This window comes from Gossypium arboreum, chromosome 1 (assembly GCF_025698485.1).
Source record: "Gossypium arboreum isolate Shixiya-1 chromosome 1, ASM2569848v2, whole genome shotgun sequence".
Lineage (NCBI taxonomy): Eukaryota > Viridiplantae > Streptophyta > Magnoliopsida > Malvales > Malvaceae > Gossypium > Gossypium arboreum.
In genome coordinates, this window is record NC_069070.1 from 118,993,451 (window position 1) to 119,017,151 (window position 23,701).

General features: G+C 30.5%; 4 protein-coding genes across 4 annotated transcripts; 1 reads left to right on the forward strand and 3 right to left on the reverse strand.

The window, feature by feature from the left end:
* Positions 1-258: 258 nt before the first annotated feature.
* Positions 259-857, reverse strand: LOC128295545 (defensin-like protein). The gene is made up of 2 exons (XM_053031223.1): positions 721-857; positions 259-607 (listed from the first exon to the last, which is right to left on the reverse strand). The coding sequence occupies exons 1-2, from the start codon at positions 782-784 to the stop codon at positions 435-437; spliced, it is 237 nt and encodes a 78-aa protein (XP_052887183.1). The 5' UTR covers positions 785-857; the 3' UTR covers positions 259-434.
* A 5,159-nt stretch (positions 858-6,016) lies between these two features.
* On the forward strand, positions 6,017-6,988 carry LOC108480736 (uncharacterized; the record flags this gene model as incomplete). The annotated part of the gene is made up of 3 exons (XM_017783824.2): positions 6,017-6,041; positions 6,496-6,615; positions 6,703-6,988. Coding segments are annotated over 3 exons (288 nt in total), but the record flags the coding sequence as incomplete, so codon positions are not given.
* A 3,956-nt stretch (positions 6,989-10,944) lies between these two features.
* On the reverse strand, positions 10,945-13,224 carry LOC108481689 (cytochrome P450 72A15-like). The gene is made up of 5 exons (XM_017784786.2): positions 12,796-13,224; positions 12,496-12,713; positions 12,119-12,363; positions 11,660-12,035; positions 10,945-11,546 (listed from the first exon to the last, which is right to left on the reverse strand). The coding sequence occupies exons 1-5, from the start codon at positions 13,076-13,078 to the stop codon at positions 11,112-11,114; spliced, it is 1,557 nt and encodes a 518-aa protein (XP_017640275.1). The 5' UTR covers positions 13,079-13,224; the 3' UTR covers positions 10,945-11,111.
* Positions 13,225-18,673: 5,449 nt separating this feature from the next.
* LOC108482425 (cytochrome P450 72A397-like) lies at positions 18,674-20,934 on the reverse strand. The gene is made up of 5 exons (XM_017785557.2): positions 20,393-20,934; positions 20,095-20,312; positions 19,763-20,007; positions 19,311-19,686; positions 18,674-19,224 (listed from the first exon to the last, which is right to left on the reverse strand). Exons 1-5 carry the CDS (start codon positions 20,673-20,675, stop codon positions 18,790-18,792), a joined length of 1,557 nt encoding a protein of 518 aa, XP_017641046.1. The 5' UTR covers positions 20,676-20,934; the 3' UTR covers positions 18,674-18,789.
* Between the last annotated feature and the right edge of the window lie 2,767 nt (positions 20,935-23,701).

Consider the following 23,701-nt stretch of genomic DNA (forward strand, 5'->3'; position numbering starts at 1 on the left):
TTTCAATTAAATTTAATTAAATTTATCAATATTTATTTATAAATAATTGATTACATAGTCATTTTACTCATTAATAAAGTAGCATGTTGTGATAAATTAACCGTGGATGAGTCCCATGATGCATAAAATATTAGCTCAAATATTATTAATATAGTTCTTAATTAATATTTACTTTTAAGACGATTAATTAATTTAAGATGTACACGAAAATTTATGAAATTAATCTTGAAGTTAATTCATTCGTATGCAATATAAACATCATAAAAGATTTATTTAATTATAATAACAAAATTACTGGTATACAATATATGTTGGAGATGTGTTATTTCTCTCAACTCTCAAGCACAAAATGCATGATAAGCAAAAAAAAAAAAAGGGGAAATCTTCGTGACAATGAAATATAATAGATTACTGATCTAACAAAGCTTAGTGGTTTAACAAGGCTTAGTGCAAACGCACTGACGACGAAAACCTCGGCAATGTCCACCATCAAAACCAGGCTCTGATTTGCAAACACTAGCACAGTTGGTAGAACTCATGCACATCCCCTTGAATTTACCGCTTTTAGTCTCGCATGTTTTAGCCTCCGCTGACATAGGCCCCATCTCTATTTCATTTCACACAATTTCATCATAAAGAAAATGAATTAAATACAAATATTTTAAGAAATCTTAAATTCTTGACAAATCAAAAAAATTAATAAAAGGGTTAAAGAAAAACCTGTGGTTAAAAGAATCAGCAGAAGAAAGAAAGCAACTGAGACTGAATGAGAGGAACGATCCATTTGGAACTTTATTATAGAACTTATTATTGGCAAGACTTATTGACAGAGAGAGAGAGTTGTTGATGCAATGAAAACACAACATTGTGATGCCTTTATATAAGGGATAGTGTTGAATTAGTTGTAGAGAAAAAGGGATGAACTCGCACGTGTTGTTTTCAAAATTCACTTAAATCATATCTATTCATATTATAACCACTCAGAGTGATTTGTAACATTTTTTTCGCTTTTCTAAATGTTTATAAATAGAAAAGAAAATTTGGGATGATGATTTGTTTTTATATTTATTAATAAAAGGGTAAATTATAAAAATAGTCACTTTTTTGTCTCAGATTATATTTTAGTCACTTATGTTTGAAATGTTACGTTTTAGTTACTTACGTTATCTTTTAGTTACGAAGTGATCACTCTACCGTTAAACTTCGTTATCTCTCTAACAACAGCCCTACGTGGCAGTCCAAACTGATTTTTAATGCCAACTTGGATGTCTACTTGTTGGGATGAAAATAGATTTTTAATTAAATAAATTTAATTTGTACTGCCACATAAGACATCTAAGTTAGCATTTAAAACCTATTTGGACTGCCATGTAGAACCGCCGTTAGGGAGATAACGATAGAATAACCACTTTATAACAAAACGATAACATAAATATTGTGAAGCTTACACGTGACATGCCACATAAACAAATATGCTAATATGGCATACCACATCAACATACACTTAAAAAAAATTTAAAAATAAAACAACTACTGATTATCACTTCTTAAGAGAAAATAAATTTTTGTTAACCTATAATTTGGCGAAATGATGACTATATAGACACTCATTGAAATAAAACCTTTTCTCTTTAATTATAAAATTATATTTAATTTATTTACTTCAACTTAACTTAATTTCATCATCTACATTTATAATGTTATTATTATGTCGAAATTAATAAATAACTATTACCTTTAACAATGTTGAACTAGTTTTTTTTTTTTTTGGTGAAATAATAGAAAACTTAAAAAATTACAAAAAAAAAGCATTAATTGAATATTACACTCCTAGACTTATCCCTATCAAGTAAGCTGCGAATCCTCTCCGGAGGCACCTCAAGGACTTGCATATTGGCCTGTTCTAACAAAGCTTGCTTAACTAGAGTATTCGCGACTTGATTTTGTTCTCTCGGAACGTATCGTAAAGTCCACTGATTTTACTGAGATAAAACATTCTGAATTCGCCTAATCAAAGCGGAATTAGAAATCAGAGATGACCTTCCAAGAATGGCTTTAACTGCTTCCAAACTATCAGAAAGGATGATAACTCGATCATATCCTCCTTGTTGAACAAGATGAGTCCGTCAAGAATGCCCCAAAGCTCTGCATCGAAAACCGAACATTTATCGAGAAATCGATAAAATCCAACAATCCAATTTCCTTCTTTATCACGAACACTGCCCCCAGCCGCAGCATGTCCAGACATCATTTGCATTGCTCCATCAGTGTTGAGGAATACACATTCCTCATTTTGCCAATACCGACTATGATGGTAAAAATTTGATGGTCTAATTTTGAGTCTTATCTTGTGTAAATTATGTGTGAGCTCTTTCTAAATTTATTTGGATTTAAATCTCAACATGTGTAAATTCTATCTAGATTTATTCCATTTTAAGTTAACAAATATTTCAATTATTAGTTCATTACGGTTTATAATTTTTTTTAATTTGATAATCGTTATTCAAGCATTTTTTTTTACTTGAATATAGGGAAATTTTTATTATTTCCCAATTTAAGTTTCTAAAAAAAAATCATTTACTTTTTGATGTACCTCAATATTCATGGGTGTCAAGTTCAATATAAGATTCTGATTATTGGATTCTCTCGAGTTGGAGAAGAAACAAAGAAAGAGAATGTCAATTGAAAAGTTTGAATTAAGACCTCAATACTCGAGGTTTCAAGTTTTGTTTTGTTTTTTTAAATAGACCTCGACTCCTATTAATGTCAAGTTTAATTTTAACTATTTTTTTAAAAAAAAAATCCTTTCCTTTTCTTTTGTTTCTTTCTTATATTTTATATATAATAATAATAATAATAATAATAATAATAATAATGGATCTTTTATTTTAAAAAACAATAGGAATGGATAATATAATCTACTTACAAAGAAAACATAAGTTGAAGTAACTAAAACACTCTCTCTTAAAATTCATCTTAAATCATACTTTCCGATTTTTCATTAAGTCAAAATCATCAATAAGAGAATCAGTTGAAAATTGTCAAGCTATATCCTTCTTCATGTATGCCACCAAGTAAGAAAGAAAATTATCCTCCATTTTATTTAAGAGCCTTGTCTTTACGATTTTTATGGTTAAAAATGTTTGTTCTGTTATTATGATAGACAGTAGAAGAGTTAGCACAAGACGAATAATTCTAGCAACAAGAAGATAAATCTCTAATTTTTTTTATCTTTGCTAACACTTGATACAACTCTGTGATCATTAACACTTTCTTCAACTCTAAGCTCTTATGAGCATCAAGTTCAAAGTACTCCAATTGAATTTTCATATGTTATTTTTCTAGTTCTATAAAATCATCTGGATAAATATTATTCACTAGCTTGCAAATATCTTCAACTTGGAAAAATTTAAGTTCATATTGCGAATCCGAAGCAGAGCTAAGTGGTAGCAACTCTACCACATTATCACTAAAGTGCAAATTCATTTCATGTAACAGGGAATACATAACAAAAATGAATATATTAAATTAATCACCCCTAGATCCATTCTTGTATAACACAAAACTTTAGCTATAAGCTTTATTATGTCGTTCCTTCAATAGAAGAATCTCCTAAAACCTTGAAAAATTGTAAAGAGTTTGGCTCTGTTTATAGATAAAAATATATACATAAAAAACACATAAAATGCTCTATACAAGATTATTGGAAATTTTTAAATTTTATCAATCCAAAACAAAAGAAAGGGAAGATGAAAAATCTAATTCCCTTCAAATGAAACTATTTATTTTCAAATAAAATCAAAATGTGAAATATTTTTATTTTGAGGGAAATTCATTTTTCATTTGATTTTTATTACTCGTCTATTTTGTTTTTGGATTGTTGAAATTAAAAAAAATTTCCAACAACTCCACATAACTTCCTAAGTGTTTTTTTTATAGAGTCAAGCTCTCAACAAATTTTCCAAGCTTTTAGGAGTTTTCCTTTGAAGATACACCCTCAAAGAGATTATAGTTAGAGTTTTGTGTTATTTATATATATAATACGAAAAAAAATCAAAATGTTAAGCTAATTCGATATCAATAGAAGTCTATATATAAAACGAAACTCTAGTATCAAGATGCTAAGTCAGACTTGTTAATTAATTCTCTTCCCTTATCTCGTTTTTGATCTTGAAGAAATTAAGTGATATATATATATATATATATATATATATATATATATATATATAAACTTGATACTTATTCTGGCCAAAAAAACTTGACATTTATTAGCATTGAGATATACTTTGAATAGTAAAAAGTGTATTATGAGAAATAACTTTCATTTAAACTTATTTTAATAAAAATATAAAAATCTATAATATCAAAGTTGAAAAAACCTACAAATATGCATTCTTTTTACTTGTATGTTACCAAATTGAACATAAAAAACAAATTAAACCAAATTAATGTAGAGGAATTAAATTCCAAATTTTAACATAGTTTAAAAGTAAATATAGAATTAGACTTTTTAAAAAAGAAAATTAAAAAGAAAAGAGTGAATTACACTAGATGTTGCTAAATTAATATAGTCAAATTCTGAATTGATGTTTAAAATTTAAAACATTTTAATTAAGTTACAAAATTATCAGTATCCCTCTAATCATGTTTTTCCATCAGCAATTTTATTCATTTTTGGGTAAACTACAAAAATAGTCATCCAACTATGCATTTGGTTCTATTTTGGTCACCCACCTATTAATTTTTTCGATTCAATCACTCAACTTTTTAAAATCAAGTAATTTAGTCACTCCCCTGTTGAATTTTTAGAATTAGAACTAAAATGACAAATTTCATAAACATTGAGGATTAAATTTGTTAAATCTTTAGATTTAGGATCAAATTGATAGAATGTGCAAATATTGGAGGGCTAAATTTATTATTAGGTCAATAAAAAAGTTTTATACCACCTTTTCCTCACCCATCGAAGGACAACTAATGAAAGAGTAAGTAAAACATTTGATTTTGAAAATATGAGTCACTAAATCAAAAAAATTAATAGTTATGACCAAAATAGAACTAAAAACATAATTGATTGGACTATTTTTTAGAGTTTGCCCTTAATTTTTCTATTATATGTCTATTAATGACATGTCAAAATCAAAAATACCACACATCTCTCTTTTTCATTATAGATTCTGATCATATATGCTCTTTTTAACACAATACTTAGAACTACTAATAACCCCTCCCCAACCTATAAAAGACCAACCTATAAAAAGAGGATAATACGCTCCAGTGCACTCAAACTCATGTCCTCTTATATTGGCAAGAAAACCCATGCCAATCATGCTAAAACTCAATCGAGCTCTTTATTCTTTTTCATAATAAACATATAAAAATAATTTTTATAAAATTAATAAATTAATATATTTTAATAAATTATTTAAAATTAAATTAAATTAATATATAAATTATTAATTGTATTATGTGTTTTTATATAAAAAGAAAGTTAAAAATATTTTATAAAATTAATGCAAATAAATAATTTTAATTAATTATATTAATTATAACATATAAACTATTATTTATAAATAAATAAAAAGAATAATGGAGTACTGAAAAAAATAATAAAGTATAAAAATTGTGTACCAACTAGATGGTAACACATTTCCCCAATAGACATATAACAGACAATGGAATCGCTAACGTATGGACTTGATTGGAACAGTATGATAATTTGGACTCAATTAAAATATTTTAAAATATTGAGACTAATTTAAAATCTGACCCCATAGTGTGGGGACGTTTAGTGAAATTATTTCAAAAGAAAAAGTTCAACGGGCAGTCGAGGGACAGAAAGGGAAAAGGAGCTAAATAATCAGGTTATAAATATTAAAGGCCGATCTAGGGTTTTCCAGAATGCCTTTGAGAGAACAGAGTGAAGTTTATTATAAGCAGTGCCGCTCTTGTTCCGTTGCCGGCAGAAATCAAACCCTAAAATAATTCCTTTCGGTTTTTTTGCAAGTAAATTTTCTTACTCTTGCAAGGTTCTCAGAAAGGTAATTATACATTCCCTGAGATTTTCAGTTTTTTATGTTAATTAAGCGTGTGTTTTTCCTTTTGAAAAGACGATCTTTTTATCATTCTTGAAGAATTGGCCGTTCCAAATGAGTTCTTGCTTAGTAAAAAAATTGATGTGAGAATTCAATTTCACCCGGCCTAGAGTAAGTTTTTATGGGGCAGCCTCAAGAATTTTCATGTTTTGTGATTATTCTCATGTTTATGTTCAGGGAAACTGCCCTAAATTTCTTCTCATTCTCTGTTTTTATTTATTTGATTGATCTTGAATAGTTATTCGACTGAGGAGTTTGATTCTTTACTCTGTAAACAAATTCACTACTTTCTTCCTTGGAAATGAATTGATGTTTAGGTGATTTACAAAGAAGCCAAACCTTGTTCCCCTCAATTTTTAAATTGGAAATTAGATCTTGAAGCAATGTTTTCTTTTCAAAGGAAGAGAATCAGTTGTGGTTCTCTCCATGGATTTGCAGGGCTTTCTGCTTCGTGCTCGAGTGCTGAAGCTTTATAGACAATCTCTACGGGCTGCTCGAAAGGCTCCTCATGATTCTAGAGGTGAAAATCTTATTGCTCGAAATGGATTGTGAGTTTTAAAAACCAAGTTTTAGTTTGCATTGCCTGAAAAGAAATGGGTTTATGCAGCTGAATTGAAACAGGTCATTAGACAAGAGATGGAGAGTAATCGAGATTGCAAGGATAGACAAAAGATTCGCTTCCTGATTAGTGAAGGAACCGAGAGACTAAAAGGTCTGACTGAGATGCTTGGTATGCAGGGACATTGCTAGTTCAATGGAAGCTGCCTGCTGCCTTGGTATCTTAAAACTCTGATTTTGTAGAATAGACTTCATTCTCCACAAGTTAACCAATTTCATAAATTTACTTCTTCCATGAATATAAAATTTTTAATCATATTTTATTGAGGTGGCAATGTGGTGCTTTTTTATTGGCTAGGGCAGGATCAATTTGGATTATTGAGTGAAATTAAGTACCTAAAAGGACACAAATTGTTGTCAAGTATTGTGATCAAGGAATGATCCTATGTCAAAATTGCATATAATGAGTAATTCATAAACATACGCAATTTTTATTTTTCATACTCCCTCTTAGTAGATGTATTTTCTTGAAACATTCTCTTTTTTGTAAGATACCAATTGTTATTAAGAAATATGTCATAGAAAACACAATTGTAATAGGCCAATTTAGTTCAGACCCATTTCCAAGTAAATAAAAGAAAAATTACAAATTTAAATAAAATATTACAAGGCCCAAAATAAAAAGAAAAACTTAATGGCCCAATGGCCCATTACCTACTATGGTCAGAAACATTAACCCTTAGCCAGCACTGTTGCTCCACTTTGCTAGTGGTCTCGTCGCCCGAGGTCTGCCACTGTCAACCACTATTTGCAAGTACAACAGCGACACAAGAAACAGTAGTGAAACAGTAGAAAAAAGCAAAAAGAAATATATCATAATTGGCTATAAAAAGCCTAGAACAGATTGTAAAAGTGGTTGGGTTTTTTTTGAAATAGAAATAAAAAAGAAACAGACACGAAAAGCAGTCAAAAAAGATAGAACAAAAATTTCAAAAGGTGATTCCCTTGTTTCTTTTCTGTTATTTAAAAAAACATCAAATATAAAATAAAAATAGAAAACTCAAAGAGTCATTTCGGTTTCCACTGCCGTGAGTGGACGAGGATGCTGTCCCATACGACGGGCGACTCCCTTTGGTGAAAATGGCGGAGAAATTAAAAGGGTTTTTAGATTTTTTTTCCATCAAATTTCGAGGAGCAACGATACCAGATCTGAGCTTTGGGAGTCGAAAGGCCAAAAAAGGAAACATTTTACTTTTTCCGGTCACCAAAACGGCGGAGCTTGTCGTCAATGACCCGTGGCCGTCATGGGAGCTCGCTGGATTAGTGGCCGAACTTAGGAACCATCCAGAGAAGAAAAGAGAACTCTTAAGTTTTTTTTTTTACAAAAACTAAACAGAATTGACTTTTTTAAAAAAAAATTGGCTCTTGTAGGCGATGTTAAATAATGTCCTTTAGGGCTGGCTTCAATAGCCCCAAAACGATGTCGTATTGGCCTTCAACCCGATTGCCCAACCTGATACCTTAATATCCACATGTTTTTGTGACTAGGGTAAAATTGCTACCTTAGTCCTTTCGCTTTTTAGGCGGTTTTTAATACATTCTTGATCTTTTTTTAATTTTACCACTTAATTTTACTTTATTTTCATTTTGATCCTTATGCCATTTTTGGGAAATAGACACCCAAAACGGTGTCGTCTTGAGCCCAACCCAAACCACCCGACCTAGGATCAGCGTGTTTTTTTAGGGGGTCTATTTGCACCTTTGGCCCTTCTGTTTTTGCGACTTCTTTCAATTTAGTCATTTTCCTTTTTAATTATTTTATTTCTTCCCTATAATTTTAAATTGTTCACAATTTAATCCCTGGGTCACTGTGAACTTGTTTAGGGGATGACACGTGTCCCAAGGCTTGGAATAATTACCCATCTGGTCCCTGTCCTTTTTAGAACGTTTTATGTTTGTCATTTATCTTCTTTTTTTACAATTTAAGTCCCTAAATTCCATTCAAATTTCAATTTAGTCCTTTTATATTTATTCATTTATTTTATTATAATTTAGGCTCTAAATTTTATTTTAATTTTATTTAATCCTTTATTCATTTAATTTCAACCTTTCATAGATTTTTATATGTGTATTGTTTTATTTTATTTATTTATTTATTTATGTATTCATTCATTCATTTATTTCTTTACTCTTTTTGTATTTAAAATTTATATTGTTATTTATTCCTTTATTTGCACTTATTATTATTATTATTATTAGTGTTTATTTCTCCTTTATTATTTAATTAGTATTAGAATAGTCATTAATATGATTATTGCTATTGTTATTATTTAGTGTTTTATTATTATTATTATAATTATATTGTAATTATTATAGCATTCCTTTACTTATTATTTATTATTTTAGTATTCTACCCACATAGCCACTTCACACTATTTCATTATCATTGTACCATACATTATGCTTAAACATATTTGTCCGTTTTTCATACGATGCCTGAATAAATTAAATATATACCATTTTAAGTGTTACATTAATTTTTATTCAATGTATAAAAAGGAAATTTTTAAAATTAAGACAATGTTTCGTATTTGGAGATTCGAAAAGTCGTGTCCTAATTTACGGGGTTCGACTTTCTCTTTGAACCCAGATAACCGAACATTCCTTTTAAAATTAAAACACATGAGATTTTAAATAGTAATTAAAATAAAAAGAAAGCTTATTTTCAAGGATTTGAAATGTTGTGTCCTAACTTACGAGATATGACCTTTTTATTTCCTCGAGATAAGAGGGCATTTTACATATCTTTTGATTTATTCAAGTGATTTTAATTAAAAATAACATTATGCAAAGTGGGATAATATTTTTAAATTCTCTTTAAAATTTCAATTCTCTACGCTAGGACATTAATTAATCAACTAGGTACCAATTTTGGGAGCTACGAGGGTGCTAATCCTTCCTTGTGCGTAACCGACTCCCGAACCCAATTCTTGGATTTTGTAGATCAAAAAGTATTGTTTTAACAAGTCTACCATTTTATTAAAATGAGTTTTAAGGTGATCCAATCATACCTAAATAAAAAGAATTGGTGACGACTTCCATTTTCATTTGTTTTTCAAAATAAAAAGTTGACTTCAAAAAAAGTTTCGACAATAATGATACCTACAATGGATTTCAGAAGCTTATGATATCAATTATGAAGAGTATAAGGAGTAAATAATGCAAGGATGAATAAAGCATATAGGTAGGCAAGCAAGAAGCATTCATTCAATAAGTATACTTGATATCATTCATTTACACCATGTTTGAACATGAAATTCTAGGAGGCTATATGACATAGAAAATGACATCCAATCAATAATATAATAATGTGAGCATACAATATATACTAAAGGAAGTGTGATGTGAGGGAGGTGATCATGACATATCAATGGAAGTATACACAAAAGTTGTCATGACAAAGACATATAAAAGATATGTCAAATTATAGCAAGATACCAACAAAAAGAATACTAAGTCATATGTTCTGAAGTTTAGTTGTATTTCTAATTTCTAAACTTAATTCTAAGTTAAATCCTAAAATCCTAAAGCTATAAATTGAATCTAAAAGTTAATATTAATCCTAGCCATAAAACTAGTCCATATGATAATCGCAATACAACTATCTAAAGACAATGTAGAAATTAATACTAATTACAACAAAAAAACGTATATCATCAACTTCAATCTTCAACATATTCATTGAGTTTCATGATCAAATGCAATAATTAATGCACCAAGAAACAACAATCTCCAGATCATTAATAATATGCACAATTTTTCTTTCATTCTTCTATATCTTTTTCTTTCCCTCTCCGATCAAGCAACATTAAGGCCTTTAATCTCTTATCACATTGATACGTTGACCATCACCATTACCCCTTAAATACACATTTTATCGCAGTTGATGATTAGTCCCTTAATTTTATCATTTATCACTGAAAAATGAACTCATAATCCTCGTCAACCTAAACTTTTGATTTTCTATTTCAAGCAAAGATGGAGAGAAAAAAGAATATTCATGAAACATTCAACTTATTTACAATATTTTACGTCCTCAATGTTCAATAAAAGAATCCCACTATTTTGCAATTCAACGCCAAAACACTATCTTTAAATTTATAGATATATATATTATCACTTTTAATATATATTATATATTATTTCATTTTAATGCGTTTGTTAAGGTTATTTCTATCAAAATTGTGACGGAAGTCAAATTCGAAAATCAAAAAACAAACTCAATAAGTAATTTAAACATGAAAATCAAATTCAGGTTTTACTTCAATAATTTTTATAATTTAATTCACAAAATATTATATTATCCAAATCCCCGACCTACCGGAAGGGTACGCAATTTAATCTAGATTTTCACTTATTTGAGTAATGATGACTATAAAGAGTTGTTTACGTAACAATTCACTTAGACCCAAGTTTATGTAAAATTATCTGTGCACCATGCTGTGGACGAAGTGTCATCGTGGTGCAAGGAGAGTGAGCATAGGAAGGGGAAAGCTCGAACCAGAATCGCTGGAGAATCATAGCCATCGCCATTTTGACTTCCATCATGGCAAAGTTTTGGCCAATGCAGATCCTAGGACCCCATCCAAAAGGCAGAAACGTGACTTGGCTCTTTGTTGCTTTGGAAACCCCTTCGGCGAACCGCTCAGGCCTAAATTCATGTGCGTCGTCACCCCAATGATCTTTGTCATGGTGGATCTGCAGGATTGGAATCAAAACTTCTGTTCCGGCTGGCAACAACAAATGTCCTACTTTTATTTCTTTTGGAATGGAGCGTGCTAGCGAAACGACTGGTGGGTATAGCCTTAGAACCTCGTACAAAATCATTGTTACCTGTAGATTAGCGAAGTTTTTTAGTTGTTAACTTAGACAAACGAGTAGTAAAATGATTAATTTTATATATTCGGTGCAATAATAATGAGAGAATTTAGGAGAAGGGGTCTTACAACTTTGAGACGATTAAGGCCATCAGCATCAGGTTTACGGTCACCAAGAACATGCAAAACCTCGTCCCTTGCTTTAGTCTGCCAATCAGGATATCTTGCTAGCAAAACCATAGTCCACACCAGTAAGACCGAAGTGGTCTCTTGGCCAGCAAAGTAAAACAGCTTGCATTCCTCAATCACATCCTCAATGCTCATTCCCATATGCTTTGCTTCCATTTCTCTGATATTGGATTCCACAAGTATGTCCAACAAGTCCTCATTGCTCTCTTCCCCTGCTTTAATTGCCTTCTCTCTTCTCTTTATCATTTCCCTAAGCGACTCTTTTATGTCTTTGTGTTTCATCTTCAACTCCCTGTTTGTCTTTGTGGGTAAAAACCTTCAAGAAAACAAACACCCGAGATTCGAATTTCAACATCTGTAACATTTTCCTTAAAACTCGAAGATAAAGTTCAGGTTTACCTCCATCCTGGAATGTAAACAGATTGAAAAACTTTGATTGTGAGAGAGGTTAGGTCCTCTAATAGTTGGAAAATTCGTCTTCCTTCTTCGTAGCTGCTCCCAAACGCAGCTCGGGAAATCACATCTCTTGTCATATTTACGATATAAGGCCACACATCTAACTCACTGTATCCTTCTTTAGACACCATCTCCTCCCATTTGCTTATCATCTCATTACAACTTTGATAAAATGCTGGCAACATGTTCTGCAATTGTTTCCATACCAGAAGAAAGTACATAAATATATTAGAAATGAAAATCGGTCTCCTAAAGTTATTGATTAAGGTAAGTCAAAATGATTGAATTAAAAGAGGAAAAAAAGTGCAAACACAACATACCTTCAACTTATCTTGATGAAATGCAGGGTTTACAATTTTTCTATGCTTACTCCATTGGTCTCCCTCGAGGTTGGAAAGGCCACCTACAAGGAATCTAGCCAGTGGATTGGAATGAAGCTTCTGGAAGTCAGTGAATTTGGTAAATATTTCTCTTATTTTTTCAGGGTCCATAATTGTCACCCTTGGTCTTGGACCAATCCACATAAATGAATTATTTCCTGCATATCCCCTAATAAACTTCAGACATAAAAAAAGAAATCTAAATATCACGATGAAATTGCAGATTAATGTAGAACATACCATGATTCTTGATAGTTTGATGAAGAAAAGGAAGAACATAAGCCTCAATATCATCACTAACAGGCATGGGTTTGGCTCTTGTTTGTCTGCTCATAGTGAAGCTCTCTTTGATGTCTCCAGAAAGGAACCTGTAAGGATTTCCTGCAAAACCCTCTTGTTTCAAGCACCTTTCTAGTCTTTTTGGGGTCAACCATACCCAGTTTAAAGCCCTCCATCCCCATATCATTAATAACCCAACAACAAGCAGTGAAACCAGATCTCTAATTACAAGGTGAACTTCCATGTCTTTTGATTTGAATATGAGAACTGTGTCATCAAATGATGGTGTTTATAAAAGCTGAACCTCAGCTTTGCCCACCTCTAGCTCTTCTTTCTTTTTGGTATGACTAAGGTTTCTTTGGCGTCCGATTTACTTTCCATAAATATTAATAAGTTATGATTAATGGATTGTTTGGTAGCATAAATAGGAAAAAAAATATTTATTATTTATGTATTATAATAATTAAATATAAAATAAAAAATAGTTAGTATGGATTTAGATTTAAACTTAGAAATATAACTAATATTTTTGTTAAAAATAAAACCTCCTCATGATAAGCGAATTTTCTTTATCTTCTTTATTAAAAATGAGTCATGAGAATAAATAAATATTACCAATTAAATTAATTTATTATTAACATATCTATTAAAATTTATGTAAAAATAATATTATGATGAAACGTATGATAATATTAATAAATTTATTTACCTATTAAAAGAGTAAATAATATCCTCAAAAAATTAAGATGATTATGAAGGAATAGACAAAGGTTAGAGCTCAATTATAAACACCACAGGCCAAAAGACTTGTGCAAAGAATGTTGAAATTTTGTTCAAGTATACATCGATGAGAGTATAGTGGTGTTCAATCATTGGGCCGTGGTGACCATATATTCTCTAAAATTTTATATATAGCTTAAAAGAAGCTTGATCTGGATACAAAGTTATTGATATAGGACGAGCATAATTAAATTTGATTTGAAAAATAAAAAGATATTAAATTTCGAGTTAATTAAATTGAGTTATATGAGTTTTGAATTTGAGTTGAGTTGAATTTTTAATTTTAAAAATGAGTAAATTAGTCTCTCACTCAACAAAATTACATTTAAATTATTTATAAAAATTTCAAAATTTATATTTTTGAAAAGTTATAAAAATTATAAAATATATATAAAAAATTTGGGACCTAAGTAAGTTAATTAACAATTTAAGTTTATCATGTTAAAATTTTTTTCTTTAAAAATTTCAAATTTATGTACTCTTAGTTTTGACTTGATTCAAAAAATTTAAATCAATTAAGATAATAAAATATGACTTGTTGACTCAAATTTTACTTTTACTCAAATTGATTAAACATTCACAGCTACATACAAATTAGGGAGAGGAAGAAAATGGCAGTTTAATATCGAGAGTTAATAGGAAATTTTTTTTTGTACTTTTTATATTTATTTCATGAAAATAATTTTATTAACAAAAATAAATTAATAGATTAACACAAAATAAGTTTATTTTTCTGTAAATTAGTTTACTTTTTAAAAGTGAAAGTTATTTTTGAAAATTAGTTTTATGTGTAATTTTATTTTTTATATAAAAACTAACTTGAATCAAGCTCAATATTATTATATTAATAATAAATTTTTATCTTAATTTTTAAAATTAAGAATATTAAAATATTAATAAAATATTATAATGTTGAATATTATTAAACATACATATTTAATTATTTATATTTAATAATATAATAAATTATTAATATAATTTATCATTTTGAAAAATTATTTAATATTACATTTTATTTTAATAATTAATTTTAGCATTAATAATTTTAAAATTTAAATAATATTCTTAATATATTATTGGAAAATATTTATATTAATATTTTAATGATATAAAACATGAGTATTTGTTTAAATTATACTTAGCTTTATTAATATATTTAAAATAAATGAAGTTTTAATTAGATATTGTTTATTATTAAGTTTATATATAATATTAATTATTATAAAATATTGTCTTGTTATAAAAATAAATTTAAATTGTCAAAAGGAAATATTACTATAATATTTTGTAACAAATATATCTATTTTATGTTTGTTTTACTAAAACAACTCTAAGAAAATGATTTCAAAAAAATTATCAAACAACAAAATATATTTTACAAAAATCATCCAAATATCATAAAATATCAATCTTTTTCAAAAAATAAATTATTTTTTAGAAATAATTTTTTCAAAGTTGTTTTCAGTTAACCAAACACAACCTCAGTTTTGAATTTCACTGCAAGTTAAAGAATTGAGAAAAAGTGAGTTTGGCAAGTTGTTTTAACCAGACTAGTTTTCGTATTTTCTTCGATCAAAGGTCCATTTGGTGTCTGTTGGAACTGATTTTTTTACAGTAGTTAGTAGGCTCAAAGATCTTTAATGTTTAATATTCGATTTTCGTTTGAGGTACTATAACTTTGGATTTTCAACTTTTAAAGCAAGTTACTGTTTGGGTGATATTCTCAACGTTTCTCTTTACTTAGCTTGAGATTATTTATTGATAGCTTTTGTTGAGTTATAAGCTCTTGTTATGGTTTTGTGTTGTAATCTTATAGCAAGTTTTTTTTTTTTGAATTTTTATCTCTCACGAATTTTTTTCAAGTGAAGTATATAGTAAAAATCACGAAGTTTGAAAGTCCATGTAAAAACTTCTTCCTAAAAGATTAAAACATAAAGACACAATAATATGAAATTACAATACCCAAACGGAAATTGAACCCTACAAAGTAAAAATTCTCAAGTCTACTAATTTCTGTCAAAAAAATCAATTTTAACATACACCCAATCGAAAAAAAAAAATGAAAATTCACCTAGGTGTTCTGTTAGGATTTTAACCCGATTAAGTAACGAACAAGAAAATAGCAGAATAAATTGAGAAATTGAACACACAAATTTAACATGGAAAAACCCCTCCAAAGAGGATAAAAAACCACGGGCAAAGATAATTTTACTATAATGGCAAAAGAACGAAGAGTACAAAAGATGGAGATAAAAACTAAACCCCGAAAACCCGAAAACAAAGAACCCACAAAACGTAAACACAAAATTCTCTAAATGTGTTATGAGTTCTAATCTCTAATGGGTGTATTTTCTAAGGTTGTAAAAGAGCCTATTTATAGGCTAAATTCATAGATCAAATAATAATAAAATAATCTAAACTAATCAGTGTTTGATTGAAATAAGTAAACAGAGTTTAACTGAAAGACTATTTTTCAAATTTAACTGAAAATAGGAGTCATATTTAACAAATCTCTACCTTGACTCATATTTCCACAACGCCATCTTTGCCAAAGCCCGCCACGAGCCTATCTTGAACTATGCAGGGAATCAACTGAGTCAAATTTGTGCTTAGAAACTAGAAGACTTCTAGCCTTCGACTTGTACACTGCCAAATCAAAACTAACCCGGGTCTGATTTTTGCGAACACAGTGCCCTAACTTTTCAAAACCTGCATTTAAAAGAGAACCTCTCTTCAACGAAATAGTCATACCTTTTTCCCTCCTATGACCAAGTTGCCTCCACTCCAAACAAGTTGACTTCAACTCCGTAACGGACGAGGGACGTCCGATTTCACTGGTCACTGTATAACCTTCCAGAATATAAAGACTGTCGGTTCTTTTACCTTTTAACAAAACGAGAGCTCCACGAGATACTTTAATACCGCTCGACTCGATGTTGATTTTGCATCCGTTCAAGTCTAAACTACTTAAGGAGATGAGATTCTTTCGTAAATCAGGTACATATCTAACATCTGAGAGTGTCCTAATCGTCCCATCGTGCATCTTAATTTTAACAGTACCAATACCAATTACCTTACTGGATGAATCGTTTCCCATGCGCACAACTCCACCTTCAATCGAACTGTATGTGGAGAACCATTCTCTATTGGGACACATGTGGAAAGAACATCATGAATCTAAAACCCACTCGGACTTGAGCTTGGTGTTATCACTTGTTGACACTAACAAGAAATCATCCCCATTTTCATCGGCCAAATTAGCACCAGCTACATCTTCCTTGTTACTCTCAGCAGCTTTTTTATTTCGCAGTTTATAACAATCTGCTTTGACGTGACCTAACTTTTTACAATAGCGACACCTTTTATCTCGTTTCTTTGATGCTACCAAAATGGAAGCTTGCCTATCTGTCTTGCTATCCAAATGAAGCTCATTGTCGAGTTTGTCTCTACTCAACAAATGACCCTTCACATCTTCGAATGGGAGTTTGTCTCTACCATAAATCAGGGTCTCCCTGAAAGACTTGTATGAAGGGGGTAAAGAGCACAATAATAGCATAGCCTGATCTTCATCGTCAATATGAACCTCAACATTCTTTAAATCATTTAAAAGAGTAATGAATTGACTGATGTGATCTCTAAGAAGCTCACCTTCGTTCATGCGAAACGTAAATAGACGTTGTTTCAACACTAAACGGTTAGCCAGAGACTTAGTCGCATAAAGAGTTTCTAACCTTTTCCACAAGGCAGATGAGGTCTTCTCCATCAATACCTCCTGCAATACCGTATTCGTGAGGCACAACTGGATTGCAGATAAAGCCTTTTCATCAAGCTCTTCCCATTCTGTTTTATTTAGATTCTCAGTCTTTTTCCCGATAACAACCTTTTTCAAGCCTGATTGAACTAGAATTGCCATCATCCGAACTTGCCACAGATTGAAATTTGTCTCACCATCGAACTTCTCAATTTCAAACCTTGTTGTTGCCATCTCTGAACGGACTGATCTATGAAAATTGAACTAGCTCTGATACCACTTGTTAGGATTTTAACCCGATTAAGTAACGAACAAGAAAATAGCAGAATAAATTGAGAAATTAAACACACAAATTTAACGTGGAAAAACCCCTCCAAAGAGGATAAAAAACCACGGGCAAAGATAATTTTACTATAATGGCAAAAGAACGAAGAGTACAAAAGATGGAGATAAAAACTAAACCCCGAAAACCCGAAAACAAAGAACCCACAAAACGTAAACACAAAATTCTCTAAATGTGTTATGAGTTCTAATTTCTAATGGGTGTATTTTCTAATGTTGTAAAAGAGCCTATTTATAAGCTAAATTCATAGATCAAATAATAATAAAATAATCTAAACTAATCAGTGTTTGATTGAAACAAGTAAACAGAGTTTAACTGAAAGACTATTTTTCAAATTTGACTGAAAATAGGAGTCATATTTAACATGTTCAATAATTGAAAAATGTTGCTGCCCTTTTTTCTAAAGAAAGTTTCAACTTTATCACAATTAGAAATAGGAGAATTTTTCATTAGACCCACGCAATAAGAATGGAGGATATATTTTGCAAATCATTAATGAAATTCATAATCTTGAAACACGTGGTTAAAAGATATGGATTGTTGGTACTATATTAATAATTTTTATCTAAATATTAAGATTTCATTTAAACTATTTATGCAATAATGATGTATTGTCACCTCCTAAGCTTTCTCCAACCTTGATTGATAGCTTAGCTTGCTTCACCAAACCCTTCAACTTAACCCTCAATTGAGCGGGCAATCAACACTAGTTAAGCCCGGTATTAAAATCTTGCTAATGTTTAAGGCTGAAGCTCAAAGAATTGCTAACATTGGCACCGTAAATCTTTCTCAATTGATGCCCGTAGAAGTAGTCATTTTCCACTCCCCGTGCTCTAATTTCCATACAAGTCTTTGTACCATATGCAATTTTTTGTTTGATAATTCCCACATTAGTCCCTCAACTATCTCCACCATTAAATACTACATCCATTCAAGACACTCCGTTTCTGCATATTATTTCGGACTTCACCAAACATCTCAAAATTTACTATTCATGCATCGGAATTGTTCCATTACAGACACAGGAGTTTTTACGATACGCTAAAACACTATTTTCACAAAGATTTGTTTACATAACAATTCAATTAGAGCCAAGTTTATGTAAAATTATCTGTGCACCATGCTGTGGACGAAGCGTTACCATGCTGCAAGGAGAGTGAGCATAGGAAGGGGAAAGCTCGAACCAGAAGCGTTGGAGAATCATAGCCACCGCCATTTTGGCTTCCATCATAGCAAAATTTTGGCCAATGCAGATCCTAGGACCCCATCCGAATGGCAGAAACGTGACTTGACTCTTTGTTGCTTTGGAAACCCCTTCCGCGAACCGCTCTGGCTTAAATTCCCGTGCGTCGTCGCCCCAAAGATCTTTGTCATGGTGGATCAGCAGGATCGGAACCGAAACTTCTGTCCCTGCTGGTAACAACAAATTTCCCAGTTTTGTTTCTTTTGGAACGGAACGTCCTAGCTCAGTCGCTGATGGGTACAGCCTTAGAACCTCGCACAATATCATTGTTACCTGTAGAATTAGCGACACAAAGAAACCAAGTTTTTGAGTTGTCCACCTCATTGATCGGACCTTCAAAAGACATGCTAGGGGCTTACAACTTTGAGACGATTAAGGCCATCAGCATCAGGTTTACTGTCACCCAAAACATGCAAAACCTCCTCTCTTGCTTTACTTTGCCAATCGGGATACCTTGCTAATAAAACCATAGTCCACACCAGTAAGACCGAAGTGGTCTCTTGGCCAGCAAAGTAAAACAGCTTGCATTCCTCAATCACATCCTCAATGCTCATCCTCATATTCTTTGCTTCCATTTCTCTGATATTGGATTCCACAAGTATGTCCAACAAGTCCTCATTGCTCTTTTCCCCTGCTTTAATTGCCTTCTCTCTTCTGTTTATCATTTCCCTAAGCAACTCTTTTATGTCTTTGTGTTTCATCTTCACCTCCCTGTTTGTCTTTGTGGGCAAAAACCTTCAAGAAAACGAACACGAATTTAGCCAATTCCAATATTTGCAACCTTTTTCAAGTAAATTAAGTTGAGGGTTACCTCCATCCTGGAATGTAAACAGTTTGTAGTAATTTGATTCTGAGAACGAGTTGGTCGTCTAGTAATTGGAAAATTCGTCTGCCTTCTTCGAAGCTGCTTCCAAAAGCAGATCGAGAAAGCACATCTCTTGTCAAATCTACGAGATAAGGCCACACATCTAACTCACTGTATCCTTCTGTACACACCATCTTCTCCCATTTGCTTAACATGTCACCACAACTTTGATAAAATGCTGGCAACATATTCTGCACCCAATCATTTCTAAATCAGAAATGCATAGGTTTAAGTATGATATTTTCTGTAAAGTCTGAGTACCCATAACTATTCTATACCTTCAACTTATCTTGATGAAATGAAGGGTTTATGATTTTTCTATGCTTGCTCCATCGGTCTCCTTCGAGGTTAACAAGGCCGCTTACAAGCAAAGTAAGCAGTGGATTGGTACGTATCTTCTGGAAGTCATTAAATTTGGTAAATATTTCTCTTAGTTTTTCAGGGTCCATAATGTTCACCCTTTGTCTTGGACCAATCCACGTAAATGAATTCTTTCCTGCATTTCCTCCCAATAAATTCCATACATAAATAACAAAGAATTATCATAAATTGAAGATTAAATAATAAAAAACATACCATACTGGTTGACAGTTTGATGAAGAAAAGGAGCAACATAAGGCCTAATATCATCACTAAGAGGCATAGGTTTGGCTCTTGTTTGTCTGCTCATAGTTGAGAGCTCTTTTATGTCACCAGAAAGGAACCTGTAAGGATTCCCTGCAAAACCCTGTTGTCTCAAGCACCGTTCGAGCCTCTTTGGGGCCAACCATACCCAGTTTAAAGCTCTCCATCCCCATATCATTAATAACCCAACAACAAGCAATGAGACCAAATCTCTAATTACATGGTAAACTTCCATATTTTTAGTATGAGAGAATTGTGTCTTCAAACTATGGTGTTTGTTGAAGCTGAAGCTCAAGTTTACTCACCTATCTATGAATGAACTTAACCAGAGGAAGTTTGAAGATATAGTTATAGGTAGTTCTTGAATATAGTAAAAATAAAAATCTGAATCAATGATAAATACAGGTGATGAGAATCTAGGTTGAGGTGTTGAAGCATGAGGCTAGGTGACCTTATTTTTTTTTCTCTATGATGATAAATAGCTAAAAATATATATTTTTAAAGTTGACAATTTAATTTTTGGAAAACATATATATTTGTTTTATTGTTTTAGTTTTTGTTCTGGGCCAAATATTATCCGGAAAACTGAATATAATGAGAGGAAAAAATAAATTTAAATTCGTCATTTATAAATTAAGATAAATTGAAGTAAAATTTTAAATTTATATTTTCAGTCGAATAAATTTTAATTGATATAATGTTAATACCATACATGTATAAAAAAGAAATTAATAAGAAAATAAGATTAGAATAAAAACCACCAACGTCCAAAGAATTGAAGGAGCTTAAGAAAGTAAAGTTTAATCTTATTATTATTTACCAACAAAATAATGACAAAAACATTTGTTATGAATTATCATAAATAATAACTCACTGGAAATAAAATAAATTAGAAAAAAAGAGGGGATGGTGGCTGTTATGAAAATTCATTATTACTGATCCGTATCCAATTACACAATTGGGTCTTGATATGTATTGTGTGTGGTTTGTATTTTGTGTTCCCATGACATATATTTGTATATTTTATGAGACCGCGTGATGGGTTCATATCATTATACAGGTGAACTCACATTTAAAAAAAACATGTTAATCCTAAAATAGGATATATGTTAACATGCATAAGAACCTAGTTACAATGTCACGTCCATGAACAATAACTATATTATACAAATATATAATTTAACCTTGTTAAAGAAGACACATACTCTAAAATATTTAACATCGCTATCAAGGGCGAAGCCAGAACAATATTTTAGGAGAGTTGAATGAAATTTTAATTTTTATAATCTATATATTTATAATTTTTAAAAGATTAAATAGAATTTTTATAATTTTAGAGGACAAAGTATAATGTTACTTTTATTAATTTAAAATTTTTGAAAAAATTTAAATAACAATTTCAATTTTTTTTTGGGGGCGGGGAGGGGGGGAGGGGCGAGGCCACGCCAGCCCCCCTCTAGATACGCCACTTACCGGTATGTTACATGCATTTCAGTCAAAAGAGGTTTGCTTGACCACACCCTACAACTTCAATTATTGCACTAAAATTAACAAGAAGGGCCTGCAGCATCACCATCACCATCACCAGCATCTTTAAAACTGTTTTAAGAATATTAAAATATTATAACGTAATATGATTAAACATACATATTTAATTATTTATATTTAATAATACGATAAATTATTAATATAAGTACTTATCATTGAATAAATTATTTAATATTACATTTTTATTTTAATAATTAATTTTAGTAATAATAATTTTAAATTTTAATATTTTAATATATTATTAAAATATTTATATTAATATTTTAATTATATAAAATATGATTATATGTAGCTTTATTAATATATTTAATTTAAATTAATTTTAATTAAACATAATTTATTATTACGTGTATATATATATGATATTAACTATTATAAAATATTGTCTTATCATAAAATAAATTTTAATTGTCAAAAGAAAATACTAATATAATTTTTGTAACAAATATATTTATGTTATGTTTGTTTCACTAAAATAACTCTAAGAAAATGATTTAAAAAGTTTTCAAACAACGAATAATATTCTAACACAATAAAATATCATCTATTTCGAAAAATCAATCCATTTTTCAAAAATAATTTTTTGAAAGTTATTTTAAGTGAAATAAACAAAAACTTTAGTTTTGAATTTCACTGCAAATTAAAGATAAGATAAGTAAGTTTGGCAGCTTGGTTTACCCAAACTAATTTTCATATTTTCTTCGATCAAAGGCTCATTTGGTTTCTGTTGGAGCTGAATTTTTTACAGTAGCTGGTAGACTCGAAAAATTTTAATGTTTATGGTTTGATTTCGTTTGAGATACTATAGCTTCGGGTTTTCAACTTTTAAAGTCAGTCACTATTTGAGTGGTATTCTCAACATTTTTCTTTAGCTTGTGTGAGATTATTTATTAATAGCCTTTGTTGAGTTATAAACTCTTATTGTAACTTTGTGTTGTAATATTGTAACAATGTTTTATTATTATTATTATTATTATTATAGTGAAGCTGTCGAAACCGGTTTTTGAAGGATGGGGTCGACTTTGTTTGGAAACAAAAATTAAAACGAAAGTCGCCACCGATCTTTATTTGGTGTGATCGGATCACCTTTGTTTTAACAATTTTAGTTTACTAAAACGGCATTTTGGTCTACGAATTCCAAGAGAACAAATTTGGGAGTCGGTTACGTGTGAGGAAGGATTAGCGCCCCCGACACGCCCAAAAATTGGTACCGAATTGATTAGTTAGTGTCTTAATGTCGAAAATCAAAAATCAGGAATGAATTTGAAATATGATCTTTTCTATCATTATCGATTTTAAAATTTTTGAATTAGCTCAAAACAATTTGTTTAAAGATTTCCTTATCTCGAGATATCGGAGCATCACATCCCGTAAGTTAGGACACCATACCATGAATTCTCGAGCATAGGTGTATCTTTAATTTTAATTAAAATTTCGTGTATTTTAAAACTCAAAAGGATACTTTGACATTTAGAACCAACGAGAAAATCGAAACCCCGTAAGTTAGGGCACAATTTCTCGATGTTCTAAAACGCGAAACATTGCCTCATTTTGAAATTTTTGTTTTTTAAAACCATAGCAAGTGTGATACTTAAGCGACGTGTATCATTTGTTTGGATTAAAACGGTCCATGTTTGGACAAATACATTTGAGGTAGATGCATGATATGATTTAAACGAAACAAAATGAAAGGGATTATAGACCATGAAATAA